Source organism: Bos grunniens, chromosome 13, assembly GCF_055505025.1.
Source record: "Bos grunniens cultivar Pamir isolate PY7600 chromosome 13, Bosgru_T2T1.0, whole genome shotgun sequence".
NCBI lineage: Eukaryota > Metazoa > Chordata > Mammalia > Artiodactyla > Bovidae > Bos > Bos grunniens.
The window spans coordinates 72,268,782-72,283,517 of record NC_141177.1 but is presented as its reverse complement, the minus strand read 5'-3'; the positions used below and the strand labels follow the sequence as shown (position 1 = coordinate 72,283,517).

At 45.5% G+C, this 14,736-nt stretch overlaps 1 protein-coding gene across 3 annotated transcripts in view; it reads right to left on the bottom strand.

The window, feature by feature from the left end:
• Positions 1-14,736, bottom strand: part of CAMK1D (calcium/calmodulin dependent protein kinase ID) — a 392,490-nt gene that overhangs the window by 20,279 nt on the left and 357,475 nt on the right. For all 3 annotated transcript variants that reach the window (XM_086334937.1, XM_086334939.1, XM_086334940.1), the window contains one exon: positions 12,182-12,257. In XM_086334937.1, the coding sequence (XP_086191063.1) occupies positions 12,182-12,257 (76 nt within the window). The remainder of the gene's footprint in view (positions 1-12,181; positions 12,258-14,736) is intronic.

Here is a 14,736-nt window from a genome sequence, read left to right as displayed (position 1 = left end):
ATGGTGAAGGACAGGGAAGCCTGGCGTGCTGCAGTCCATGGGGTCACAAAGAGTTTGACATCACTTAGTGACTGAACAACAACAGTGTAATTGGGCGAAACAACAAACTTCTATGTATATTGCAAACCAGAGAAACTGAGAAGGGCCAACCCAGGCCCAGTTGGTCTCTGAAAAACACCTGAAACCTCAATCAAACCTGGGCATTCCTCCTCTGGAGAGCAGAGTCTGCTGGATGTGTAACAACCCCTGGGCAGCCACCAGTTGGCCCTGCGTCTTGGCTGTCTGTGAGACTCAACAAGTGTTTACTGGATGAATGTCTGGAACACGCACTAAGCAATCTGAGTTCTCGTCCTCTTACTCTGGTTAATAGGACAGATTTTTTAAAATAATAAAATAAAGCAAAGCTTTTTAAGCTGTCAAATCTCTGGTGCTTAGTTGCAAGGCTCACTTAGCAAAACAGATTTCAGCACATTATTCGGATTTGTAGACCAGAATGACCGGTAAGACCTGAATGTTTACAAAGATGTAATGCAATTACTTTAGCAACTAGAGATTTGCTTATGTGCATGCCAGAGCTTCCTCCTTGCAAACCTGAAAGGGACGAGGGAAAGTTCACGTATTAGAACCATGTGCAGGCTGACTTCGGCAAGGCGCCCTTGGTGAAACGCAATGGCCAAATGTCCCGTTACCCCTGAAATTTGGTTAATACTTTGAAAGCTGAGAAGGTGGAAGCCGACCGGGGAAAGCTCTAGATGAGGAAAAAAAAGGGACACTAGAGAGGAGACGGGACACACATCCCTTAGAAAGTTTATATATAACTGGAGCTGAAGTCCAGGAGTTGGGCAGGAGGGGAAGAAGGACAAACTCTTCCCCAAGCGTGAGAAATTGGCAGCATACTCCATTTGGAGTAAAATAGTTACCAAATAATAATAATAATAAAATAAAACTTGTCCACAGTAAAGGGTTGGGCTGGACAAGACATCGTCCAAAGGTGTGCTATGATCCAGGGACCTACTTTCAAATGTGTAACTTTTTGATTCTTGCATCAGCCTAAAGGACAGCATCCCCAGGAAGTCTAGGCGGTGAGCACACAAGGGAAACACCTCCGAGGGAGGTTCAGACAAACCCACTTTCAACTCAGCCTCTGCTGACAGTGGATTGGAGGTGGGGAAGGGGGCGGTCAGAGGAGGATAAGTGAGGGGAGCTTCCAACAGCCAGGAATGTTGTGTTAGGAGAAACACGGCAAAACTTTCAGCAGCTAGAATTAGTTCTCACGAGTGATGAATTTGCAGCAAGGAGTGCAGACATCCAGTCTGGAGGTGATTAACAGGGGCGCTAACTGATGATTCTGAACCCCGGGCAGATTGCCAACTCCACTTGTGCATCTTGTAGGGTTTTTGCTCTCTGCCTCCCTCCTCCAGCCCGTCTTCCTTCTCTCTCAAGTTCTGCTTGGTAAGCAGTTACGAATCTGTGCAGACTAACAGCCACACTTGGGAAATGTCTTGTACCTCCATCCTGTTGTTGGCCTTGGCTTTTGACTGCACTTTTTGCTTGTCCCCTAGCCTCCAACAGCTCTCTCACAAGGCGCTTTTAAAAAAATTTTTACTTTTTGGCTGTGCCATGTGGCATGCAGGATCTCAGTTCTCAGACCAGGGGTGGAACCCATGCCCTCTGCACTGGAAGTGTGGAGTCTTAATCCCTGAACCTCCAGAGAAGTTCCCACAAGGCACTTCTGAGGATGACTAGAAATTGCTTCCACCCTCAGAGGCTCATCCTCGGACGTGCACTGTGAGAGCACGGCAAGCCTATTGGAAGCTGCGGTGTGGTCTTGTGTGCAGCCCTGGAGCACCTGTACCTGCCATTGAGTCATGGGCTCCTGGTCCCTCCTTCTGAACCACCTCCACGGTCGTTTCCAGACTTGCTGGTGTGAACTGGTACTTCTCCTCTTCCCACCTCCATCTCTTCTCTTTCTGGTCACAAACCCAGCTCAGACTAAGAGGTCTGAACTCACGACTCATATTATTACAGCTCCTGGTGAGCTGGCCACTTTCCTCTCTGTGCGCCTTTTGGTTTTCTAACCAAAAGAAAACCTGTACCACCTGCCTCCAGCCTCCGTGCTGGCATGCTCCATTCCAGAGGATAAACCTTTTAAAACATAATAAAAGCCTAGATTGATTCTTTCGCTCACTCGGTGTGGTGCTAGACAAATGAAACATCCTGATATTCAGAGATTTTACTTTCCCCATCGCTAAGTATTGGTGATACATAAGTTCAAAGCTGGATCAACCCTTCCAAGTTATATTTTAAAAATTACGTCCCAAATTGAATGAGACATCTTTTATCCAACACAGTAAGCACACGATATCTTTAGATAATTGGGTCTTAGAGAATTAACCACTTCCCCTGCCTGACAACCTGGTAGATTCTTGAAGACAATCCTTCCAAGTCCAGGTCACTGTACGCCACTCTCGGGGAGCCTTCCTCAAGGCTTGGGCAGGGTCCTTATCTCTTCCTGGGAGTCCCCCCGCCTCCACCAGCTCCTGCCGCCCACCTTAGGGACAGGCAGCAAGACCAGATTGTAATTTATCTGTTACTGCCTGTTGCCTCTGGCAGACAGGAAGCGCCTGTGTGGCCAGGGCGGTAATGAATCCATTTCAGCAGCCGTGCCATATTGCCCGACACGTATTAGTTTCAATAAATGTTAGTTAAGTGAGCAAATGTCAATCCCCTGCCTTCCATCCTCCAGGCTAAATATCCCGAAGCATTTAGATGCTACTTAAATGGCAGTCTCCAGGAGATGATGCTTGCATGAAGTAAGTGAGCAGAGGGAGTGAAATGCCCTTCCATTTGTCCTGAAGCCACACTGTTCAGTGTGGAAAAGGAGACATTCTCTTCCTGCTTCTCCCACCGGGCATCCTTTCTATCTTGTTGTTGTTTAGCCACTAAGTTGTGTCCAACTCTTTGTGACGCCACAGATTGTAGCCTCTCAGGCTCCCCTGTCCATGGGATTTCCCAGGCAAGATACTGGGGTAGGCTGCCATTTCCTTCTCCAGGGGATCTTCCCGATCCAGGGATCTAACCTGCATCTCCTGCATTGCAGGCAGATTCTTTACTGCTGAGCCACTGGGGAAGCGCACCTCCCCCGCCCCACCACCTGGGCCTTTGCAGAGACAAAGGCACAGATGGGGTGAACTTCACCTTCCCCAAAGTCACTGGCAGGAAATTGCTCCCATCACTGTGGAAAATGGAGCATTTCTTGACCTCAGTGGTACTGTTTGTAAAATTTCCTCCATCACCCTGTGCATATCCCTGCACCCACTTCTTGAAACCAGAGAGTATTTTATGCTTGGTTCTTTCCTAAGGGTTAGAGGTGAACCAACTGTCAACAGACCACTAACAGTCCTTCTCCCAAAGCAGCGGAGAGAGGGTCATGAGCCCATGAATGAAGCTGAAATATGGTCAAGCAGGACTTGTAAACAAACAGCACTTAGGCACCCACAAGGTCCACTCAGTATAGACCAGGGCGGGTGGCGAGGATTGGGCATCTTTCTGAGACTCCTCAAAAAGCAGCCACACTAAAATGCAGGAGTAAAATCAGTGAGCCTGGAAATTATAACCAACATCAATGCCTGTTGAAATAAAAACAGTGAGGCTAGAACAACAAAAGAAGAGTGCGGGGTGGTGGCTGGTCTTTAAGGTGGAGGGAGGCAGCAGGTGTAAGAACCGTCTGGACGCGGCCACTCTGACCAGAGATGCTGCAACAGTGGTCCCCCTTTTCCAGAAATCACCTTTGGGAGACAGAGGTGACTGGAAGCCCACGAAGGGCTTCATGAAAACACCCAAGGCCATCCAAGTCCACCCAACTCCTCAGCTCTGATCCCTGGTCACTAAGGAAACTCCCTGTTGGAGTCTGCTTTCTCCTGGAACTTGCTAGTCTGATGACATGCATATCTCATTATTTTGCAGGGCATGCATCTCATTATGATTTAATAAATGGACATTCCAGTTGTGGGTTTTTTTTGGGTTTTGTTTTAATATCTTTAGAGTCTGGCTAGTGTGAATCAATTACCTGAGATCATCTGAGCAAGATGAAGCAACAGATGTAATTTTATTTCTAAATGTCTAAAGCCAAGGTTAAAACTATATACCCATGGTGGCCTGGATGTGGCGATATGTCCCACTCTGCGAGGTTTATGAAAATATGATGACTGCTGCCTGCTGACAATGCCAGTTCATTATTTCTATCAGGGTTAAATGAGAAGAGGAACCATCATAATACCCCAGGCTTGGATGTTTCACTGGGGCTCAATAATCACATCGTGTTCTCTCCTACTGAAGCGTGGGTTTGTGCTGTCTCTCTGGGACACATGGGTCCATAAAGGGGCAGCTCTCAGTGGTGGAAAGAATGATGAGTTCCTTGGTAAGGAGCATCCTTTGTCTCAGAAAATGGACCTAGTGTGCCAGTTAAGCATTCTTAGTTCCATTCTTACAAAGCTAATTATGCTGTGTACCTTGGTCAATTTATTTCTGTGACTTAGTTTAAAAAACTGAACAATGTAGGAAGGCAGTCAAAAAGTAAGGGTATGCGCATGAGTATTCACCTGGGATTTCCTCTAGGCAGAGAGGTCAGAGGTCACAGCATGGGTAAGCGCCCTCACCACCCACAGCAGATCTGGCAAATCCATCCCTAACCATCCTTTAGCATTGACTGGTTTCCTTTAGCATTGACTGGTTTGATCTCCTTTCTGTCCAAGGGACTCTCAAGTCTTCTCTAGCACCACAATTTTAAAGCAGCAACTCTCTGGTGCTCCACCTTCTTTGTGGCCCAACTCTCACACTTGTACATGACTACTGGAAAAATCCTAGCTTTGAGTATATGGACCTTTGTCAGCAAAGTGGTTTCTCTGCTTTTTCATACACTGTCTAGGTTTGTCATAGCTCTCCTTCCAAGGAGCAAGTGTCTTTTAATTTCATGGCTGCCGGCACTGTATTCAGTGATTTTGGAGCCCAAGAAAAGAAAGTCTGTCACTTCCACTTTTTCCCCTTCTATTTGCCATGAAGTGATGGGATGGGTGCCATGATCTTAGTTTTCTGAATTCTGAATTTCAGGCCAGCTTTTTCACTCTCCTCTTTCACCCTCATCAAGAGCTCTTTAGTTACTTTATGCTTTCTGCCATTAGAGTGGTATCATCTGCCTATCTGAGATTGTTGATATTTCTCCCAGCAATCTTGATTCCAGCTTGTGATTCATCCAGCCCAGCATTTCTCATGATGTACTCTGCATATAAGTTAAGCACGGTGACAACATATAGCCTTGACATACTCCTTTTCCAATTTGGAACCAGTTCATTGTTCCATGTCCAGTTCTAACTGTTGCTTTTTGACCTGCATACAGGTTTATCAGAAGACAGATAAGGTAGTCTGGTATTCCTATCTCTAAGAATTTTCCGGTTTGTTGTGATTCACACAAAGCCTTTAGCATCTTAATGAAACAGAAGTAGATGTTTTTCTGGAATTCTCTTGCTTTTTCTATGATCCAGCAGATGTTGTCAATTTATCTCTGGTTCCTCTGCCTTTCCCAAACCCAGATGTACACCTAGAAGTTCTTAGTTCCCATACTGCTGAAGCCCAGCATGAAGGATTTTGAGCATGTAAAATGAGCATGACTGTACTCAATGTAGTTTGCGCATTCTTTGGCATTGCCTTTCTTTGGGATTGGAATGAAAACTGACCTTTTCCAGTCTTGTGGCCACTGCTGAGTTTTCCAAATTTGTCGACACACCGAGAATAGCACTTTAACAGCATCATCTTTTAGGATTTGAAATAGCTCAGCTGGAATTCCATCACCTCCACTAGCTTTGATTATAGTAATCCTTCCTAAGGCCCACTTGGCCTCACACTCCAGGATGTCCAGCTCTAGATGAGTGACCACACCGTCATGGTTATCTGGGTCATTAAGACATTTTTTGTTTTTTTAAATAGTTCTTCTGTATATTCTTGCCACCTCTTCTTAATCTCTGCTGCTTCTGTTAGGTCCTTACTGTTTCTGTCCTTTATCGTGCCCATCCTTACATGAAATGTTCCCTTGGTAACTCCAATTTTCTTGAAGAGATCTCCAGTCTTTCCCATTCAGTTGTTTTCTTCTATTTCTTTGTATTATTAAGAAGGCCTTCTTATCTCTCCTTGCTATACTCTGGAATCTGCATTCAGTTGGTTATCTTTCCCTTTCTCCCTTGCCTTTCACTTCTCTTCTTTCCTCAGCTATTTGTAAAGCTCCTCAGATAACCACTTTGACTTCTTGCATCTCTTTTTCTCATCAGACTAGACACCAACAAATTCATTATGGTGTCCAGCCTACCCATCTTCAATCCTTCCCAGCAGCTTAGGCTACTTGGGCAAAGATTTTTTTTTTTCCAAGTCCTGATCCTCAAAGGAAGATTCCTGGCAGGGAAAGGACCTACCAAAAGGGTTTTTAAAAACGAGTCTCCTTGTTAGGAAAAAAACAATATTTCTCTTGCCAAATAATGGATAACATTAATGACTGTGGAGATCCAAAAGAGAACCGATTTATCAAGGATCTACGCCGACAAAATGAGGAATGTTTGAATGGCATGCGGAGAGGAGAAAATGGGGTGTCTGTCACAGCCACTGTTGCTACAAGCTGATATCTCAGGGCGACAGGCTCATCAAGGGGCAATAACGCTGCTGCAGCCCCCAAATGGCAGAGGCTGACCTCTTTTCCATGCCAGGCGACACGAACGATCAAAGGCTCGGCATGGATTCCCCCGGGGAGCACCGGCTTCTCTGTGTGCTGCCTGTCGGTCATGACCCGCTCAGCAGCCTTCCTCATCAGTCTTCAGATCAAGGATGGGATAGGAAGATCAGGCATGGCGGACCCATGCAGAGTAGCCAGAGTGTGAGTTCCACAAGTTCTCACTTCTGACACTAGTTCAGCCCAGAGCCGACCTTCTAACCGAGAATACCAACCCAGTCAGAGCCTTTCACAGCGTATTTTGCGGTCCTCAAACACGCCTCAGGCGCCCCAGTTCCCGTGTCTGCATCTCTCCCCTGGTTGGGATGCTGTCCTCTGGCTTCTCTGCTTACATAGTCTTTTCCAAACTTCTGGATATCCTTGGGATGATGGTCCCTCCTTCCTGAATACCCTATCCTTCTCAATGGTGGCTTCATCCCAGGAACTATGAGAGCTGGACACCAGCCTTGAGTGTCACTCAGTCTACTTAGGAAACTGCTTGTCCCACCATATACACTGTACTCTGATGAGAGGCATCATGTCTTTGTCATCTTGATTATTTTCAGCACCTCATACAGTGCCTGGAATAGAGAATGTACTGAAGAAATGCCAGTTGTTGACACCGATAATGATGAATTTGAGACCAGTGGTTCTCCAGGCAAGAGCCCTATTATATAGCAATTTATACCTAGGATTTGGCCTTTTACTCATAATAATCTGAGCACTGTGGAAGGTATAAGTGAGATGTCCAAAGTCCATCTGTTCTCTGCTTGAGACTCTCTGAGCTCTGGAAGGTACCAAGGAAGATAAAAACCCAGGCTGCCATTTTGAAGTCTGACACAATCATGAAATCAACCTGAGACCAATCCTTGAAGCAAACATAGTGGTGACCAGGCAACCATCAAGTTTCAGCTTATCAAGTTTATACTTAATATAAAAACAAAGAAATACAGTATTTCTTTGCTTAATGCTCTATGGGAATCCAGCCAAATATTATATTGTATACTGCACTGATAAGGAGTGGGATGTATTAATTCTACTGCTCAGCTCACACCCAGTAAACCTGTCAGTATCTCTATCCCAGATTTCTGAACTCCACACGTAGTCAATGGGTGTCTCAAAGGTGACTCAAGTTCAACATGACCAAAATGAAATTCCTAATCTTGCCTACTCCCTAAATTGTTTCTATATCACTCTCCTAGCATCTGCCCCAAAGTTGGGTTTATCCTTGAAGCATCCCTACCCTTCATCCTTCACATCCACAGTATATCTACCATTTCACCTCCATCCCTGCCCCCAGGGCAGAAGCAATCATCACCACTCATCCAATGTAAGCCTCTGAACCGTCTTTGTTCTGCCCTGTCTAATCCCTTGTTAGAAGAGTAGCCAGAATAATATTCGAATGAACATCACAGTAGTATACAATATAATATTTGGCTGGGTTCACGTAGAGTGCAGAGTGAAAATCAGATCAGGTCACACCTCTGGTCAACTGTTCTTTGACTTTGCACTACAACTTGGGTTAAAATCTAAGTTTTGGGGACTTCCCTGCTGGCCCAGTGGTTAAGACTCTGTACTTCCACTGCAGAAGGCGCAAGTTTGACCCCTGGTTGGGGAACTAAGATACCACATGCCACGTAGTGGGGCCAAAAAAAAAAAAGAAAAAAACCATCAGTTTTCTTTCAGGTCTCCCCTTCCCCTGGCTCTTGCTTATATCCTGTCTTGATCCTCTAACCATGTCGGCCTTCTGATATTTTCCTACTTATGTGCCATGGCAGACACAGTGTTACCTACTGCAAATCCATTTCTTGCCTTCTTCCTCACTGAAAGTGAAAGTGAAATCGCTCAGTCGTGTCCGACTCTTTGCAACCCCATGGACTGTAGCCTACCAGGCTCCTCTGTACATGGGATTTTCTAGGCAATAGTACTGGAGTGGATTGCCATTTCCTTCTCCAGGGGATCTTCCCAACCCAGGGATCAAACCTGGGTCTCCTGCCTTGTAGACAGACGCTTTACCGTCTGAGCCACCAGGGAAGCCCCCTCACTAGCAGTTCTTCCTCACTAGCAGAACTCTGATTTCACTCAAGGATACACTGCACTGTAATACAAAGGTTTGATATCATTATTGTAAAGTGTGTGCCACGCCTGACCTAAAATGTCCATGTTTCAAGGGGATTCTGCTTTAATATTTTCACTAAGCTGAGGTCAACCAAACCATTTACTGTGGACTAAATTGTGTAACCCAAAGCCATATGTTGAAACCCTACCCCTCAACATGATGGTATTTGGAGATAGTGCCTTTGAGAGATAATTACATTTAGATGAGGTCATTAAGGTGGGGACCTCCTGATGGGATTAGTGCCCTTAGAAGAAGAGATACCAGAGAGCTTTCCCTCCCTCTTGGCAAAAGGAGGAAGACACAGCAAGATGGTAGCCATCTGCACACCAAGCCAGGAAGAGGGTTCTCACCAAGAACCAAACCAGCTGGCACCTTGACCTTGGACTTCCAGCCTCCAGAACTGTGAGAAATAAATGTCAGTTGGTTATGTCACTCAGTCTGTGGTATTCTGTTAAAGCAGTATGAGCTAAGGCACCAGTGCTTGGTTTTAAACTGCTTATCCCAATAATGCAGTACATACCTCCTCTCAGGTATTCTGACATATGATACCCCAGTGCCAAGACTTCAGGGAAATAATTATATATAGACACTAATGCAGACCAGAGCAATGGCTCAAGATTCAGAACAGATGTAATGAAGCAAAAAAGCAGAAGGCCAGATAAAGGGTCAGTTTTTCACCTAGACCCATGGAAGATTTCTCTAGATGATACCTGCTTTGGTGCTTTGCAGGAAGAGGACTGGCTTATCGCTCATTTCTCTAAGTCTTTCACAGTCAAGCTGGTCAAGGATAAGAGCTTTAGTTGAGGGTTTAGGGAGCCAGGGAAATAACACAAGGCCATGGCCAGTGTCTGCTCACCCAGGACCCTCCAATACAGTATGCAAAATTGTATGGGTGTGAGTTTATAGGGAGGAGGATCCACAGCTTTCATTAGATTCTCAAAAGGGTCTGGAACCCACCTCCTTCCATAAAAAGGATCACACGACTGCAGAAGATGGCCAACGTGCCTCAGAATTGAAAGCATTCTCTAGGTGCAATGTGTTAGCTTTGTATAATAGCTCAGATGAATCTGGCTTTTACCTAAATTCCATAAGTGGGAGCCCTACACCCAAGTACATCATAACAGATAAAATTCTCCTGTGATAAGGCCAAGAATCTACAAGAGCTGTCAGCTAAATCCTCATTAAATTGCAAAAGTTGCCAGTTGAAAGGATACTGTAGAAAGACTATTTGCTTCCCAGATAATGAGACAAAACCAATACAGGGGGGTGTTTCCAGTCTTTCTCCCATCACAGTCTCTCTTAGCCTCTTGGCTGTGGTGGGCTTTGTCCCCTCCTTGAGGATGTTAAGGAGAAGAGATTCATCTGCTATTAGTTAGGGACTCACTGATCTAAACCTACCCTGAAAGTATGTTCCATAATAAGTGTTTGAAAGTATCACTACAAAAAGAAATTGTAACTTAAAAATAACTTTACAGTGAACTTAAGCAAATCAACACATAACTATAAAAAGGAGGAGAAGGGGACGACAGAGGATGAGATGGTTGGATGGCATCACCAACTCAATGGACATGGGTTTGGGTGGACTCCGGGAGTTGGTGATGGACAGGGAGGCCTGGTGTGCTGCGGTTCATGGGGTCACAAAGAGTCGGACACGACTGAGTGACTGAACCGAACTGAAAATAAGTGCAACAGGCCTATGACCATGGTGTTTCCTGGGTCGTAGAGATAAGGCACCTGAGAAGAAATGAGCGATTCCAAGGCTAAATTTTGGTTTCCATCACATTTTTCTTACTGTGATTTCTTGTTTTAACATACGTGTATTTGGTCTTCATTGCAGCACCTGGGCTCTCTGCTGCAGCACGCAGGCACTCTAGTTTTGGCTGTAGGCTTGGTTGTTCATGGCACGTGGGATCTTAGTTCCATGACCAGGGATTGAACCTGTGTCTCCTGCATTGCAGGGCAGATTCTTAACCACTGGACCACCAGGGAAGTCCCTCTTACTGTGATTTCTGTTGGATTTGCCCTAATATTTTCATATTGCATCGTCAAGCCAAGGTGGTACATGAAAAGATGCTCAACATCACAAGCTGTAAAGGAAATGCAAATCAAGCCCAGAATGAGATACAACTTCATCTTTCCACCTACTAGGAAGGCTGTTGTCAAAAAATGGAAAAAAATTGATGGCAAGGATGTAGAGAAATGGGACACCCTTGTGCATCCCTGCTGGGAATGTAAAATGTTGGTGTTGCTTTAGAAAACAGTATGACAACTCCTCCAGTAGTTAAACACAGAATTACCACGTGACTCAGCAATCTGAGAATACACTCAAAAGCGTCAAGAGCAGGACGCAAACAGGTATTAGCACACCTGCATTCATAACAGCATTACTCACAATAGCCAAAAGGTGGAAGCAACCCAAGTGTCCACCGATGGATGAATGGATAAACAAAAATGTAGTATATACACACAATGGAATATAATTCAGCCTCGAAAAAGAATGAAGTTCTGACACACACTACAACATGGATAAACCCTGAGGACATTATGCTAAGTAAAAAAAAAAAGAGAGACAAAAAAGGACAAACATTTATGATCCCCTTTCCATGAGATACCTAGAGAAGCCACATTCATAGAACCAGAAAGCAGAGTGGTGTTGCCAGGGGCTGGGGGAAGTGAATGGGAGTTAATGTTTAGTGAGTTTCTGTTTGGGAAGATGAAAAAGCTCTGGAGACGGATAGTGGTGATGGTGGTACCATACTGGGAATGTACTTGATGCCACTGAATTGTACTCTTCAATTCAGTTCAGTCACACAGTCATGTCTGACTCTTTGTGACCCCATGGACAGCAGCACACTAGGCCTCCCTGTCCATCACCAACTCCCGGAGTTTACCCAAACTCATGTCCATTGAGTCAGTGATGCCATCCAACCATCTCATCCTCTGTCGTCCCCTTCTCCTGCCTTCAATCTTTCCCAGCATCAGGGTCTTCTCCAATGAGTCAGCTCTTTTTTCAAGTGGCCAAAGTATTGGAGCTTCAGCTTCAACATCAGTCCTTCCAGTGAACACCCAGGACTGACTTCCTTTAGGATGGACTGGTTGGATCTCCTTGCAGTCCAGGGGACTCTCAAGAGTCTTCTCCACCACCACAGTTCAAAAGCATCAATTCTTTAGCACTCAGCTTTCTTTACAGTCCAACTCTAACACTTAGAAATGGTTAAAATGGTAAATTTTGTATACAAAATAAAATGTATATTTTGTTACAATTCCATTTAAAAAGAAAAAAAGAAGCCGAGATGGCAAGTCATACTTACAAGATGTAGGCGATCACCCCGATGGACCAGCAGTCAACGGCTTTGCTGTAGGGCTTCTGGGCGAGGACTTCAGGAGCTGAGACAACAAAGGAGAGACACAGCCTGACAATTTAAACGACAAGAACATAAGGTGGTCTGTGGGCGCCTTTTCGCTTTTTTGGTCTGCTACTTGGGCTGAACTTTTGATGATTCTAGAAACTGAGAAGAAACATGCAATCTGATGTATTTGTTGACTTTTGTAACTGGACAAAAGGGGAGCGTTCACATATGTGTATAACTGGAGGTTGTAAATCAATCAACACACACTGCACAGGAGATATTTTATGTCAGTGCTGTTCTAAAGCTCAGACCAGACAGAGAGGAGGGAATACCCAGTCTGGGGCCCGGGGTGTGACTTCACCTCAAATCAATTCAAGGAAGCATTTCTGGCCCCTGCGTAGGGTCTTTCTAGGTGCTGTGGGGATGGGCAGGTGAAGCCCCCTCCTCCTGCCTTCATGGAGCTTATAGTCAAGATTAGATTTAGAACAAGTCTCCGGGGCCCTGCCTCAAGTCTGCCCCTAGTTCCTTCTCTAAAGTTTTGATGGGTTATCTGTCACTTGTGCCATTTTATTTTCTCATCTGTGAAACAGGAAAAATCCTACTTAATCTCATTTCCTGGTTCTAACACGCTATTCATCAAGACTCGCCCGTCCAGGGCCTTGGTTTATTTTGTATTATTTCCTGTTCCTGGCCTGTGGCTACTGCCCAACATTGAACAACCCACCAGGTGTCTGGCACTCAGCACAGTCTGCCGTATGTATTTGTGCAAAGAGTAAACAAACATAGAAAAGGAAGCAAACCATCTTCACAAGTAAAACCTCCTTTTTATGCAAACACATCTGGTTGAAGTGTCTAGGATAGACTCTGCAGAAAATTTAAGAACGTAGAGAAATAGAAATAGCTCCAGGTTACACGGTACTTGTCACAGGCTGAGCTGTGTTCTGTGGGCTGGGGATGCATTAACTCCCTACAACTGCATTGGTGGGGAAGAGCTTAGTTACCATCCTGCTTCCCAAGTTACAGGTAGGGGTGCAAGGGGCCTCAGAGAGCAGGGCACTTTTCCACAGCATCCAGCTACCAAGAGGCTTCTACACCAACTTAAAAGTTAAAGTGTTTAGTCGCTCAGTCATGGCCGACTCTTTGCGAGCCTATGGTCTGTAGCCCACCAGGCTCCTCTGTCCATGAAAGTCTCCAGGCAAGAATACTGGAGTGGGTTGCCATACTTGGTTTCACTTGAATTAAGCGCCTGGGTCTCATCCTGTTCATTCGTAAACGTTCTCTACTGTCCTTCCAACAACTCTGCACCTCAACAGTAAGGAAAATGAGCCTCGGACATGTGCCTTCTCTATTTTAACTAATTAACTAACTTTGGCTGTGCTAGGCTTTCGTTGCTGCTCAGGCTTTTCTCTAGTTGCGGGGAGCAGGGGCTACTCTCTAGTTATGGTGCAAGGGCTTCTCGTCGCGGTCGCTTCTCTTGTTATGGAGAACGGGCTCTAGAGTGTGTGGGCTCAGTAGTTGTGGCACATGGGCTTAGCTGCTCTGTGGCACGTGGGATCCTCCCAGACCAGGGATCAAACCTGGGTCTTCTGCACTGGTAGGCAGATTCTTGAGGACTGAGTCACCAGGAAAGCCCTGAGATGTGCCTTTTCTGACAACACCCAGGAGATATGGCTCAGGAGATACTGAACACAATTCAATCTCATCCTGTTTCTGCTCTTTCCACTGGAACCTACTGACTATGAAGATGAGCATTGCTTCAATCTGGAGAAAAGCCCTTTTGCAGAAAAACAAACAGGGAAGTCCTCTTACCCTGTTGCAGATACCTTCCTGAGCAAGAGGGAAAGACACAAACTCCTGTGGATGTTTCTGCTTATGATGGTAAGAAATACAGTCCACGGAACACTCCCAAATCTAATTTTAGGTTTCAGCCCCAATTCCTCCGATCACTTAAAAAAATTTTTTTTTTAAACAAGAGCAAAATAAACACATTTCTACATCTTTGTTACATTCACCTTCAACTACAAAGCTAGGGAACCCACAACCTGGAGAAGTGGCCCTTGGATAACTGGGAGCTGGCTACAGCCATTGTTCCTTTTCTCCAGAACTGCTCAGAGTCTGTTTCTCAGATGCTTCTATTACAGCAATGGATGAAAGGGAGCCATTTCCCACAGCAAACTAATTTAGGAGGTAGGCGGTCTTAGAGCTGATGTTCTAGTCTGAGTGGCCACAAGGGCACAGGTGGTGGGAGGGGGCTGTTTCTGCAGGGAGCTTATTTTTGAGCCTCCAGGGCCATCCTCGTGGCCTGATGGAAAGTTCAAAAGAAGCAGAAAAGGCTCACAGAGCAATGTCTGATCCAGGTCCACGCATGCATACTAAGTCGCTTCAGTCACGTCCAACTCTTTGTGACCTTACAGACCACAGCCCACCAGGCTCCTCTGTCCATGGGGTTCTCCAGGGAAGAATAATGGAATGGGTTGCTATGCCCTCCTCCAGGGGATCTTCCCGACCCAGGGATC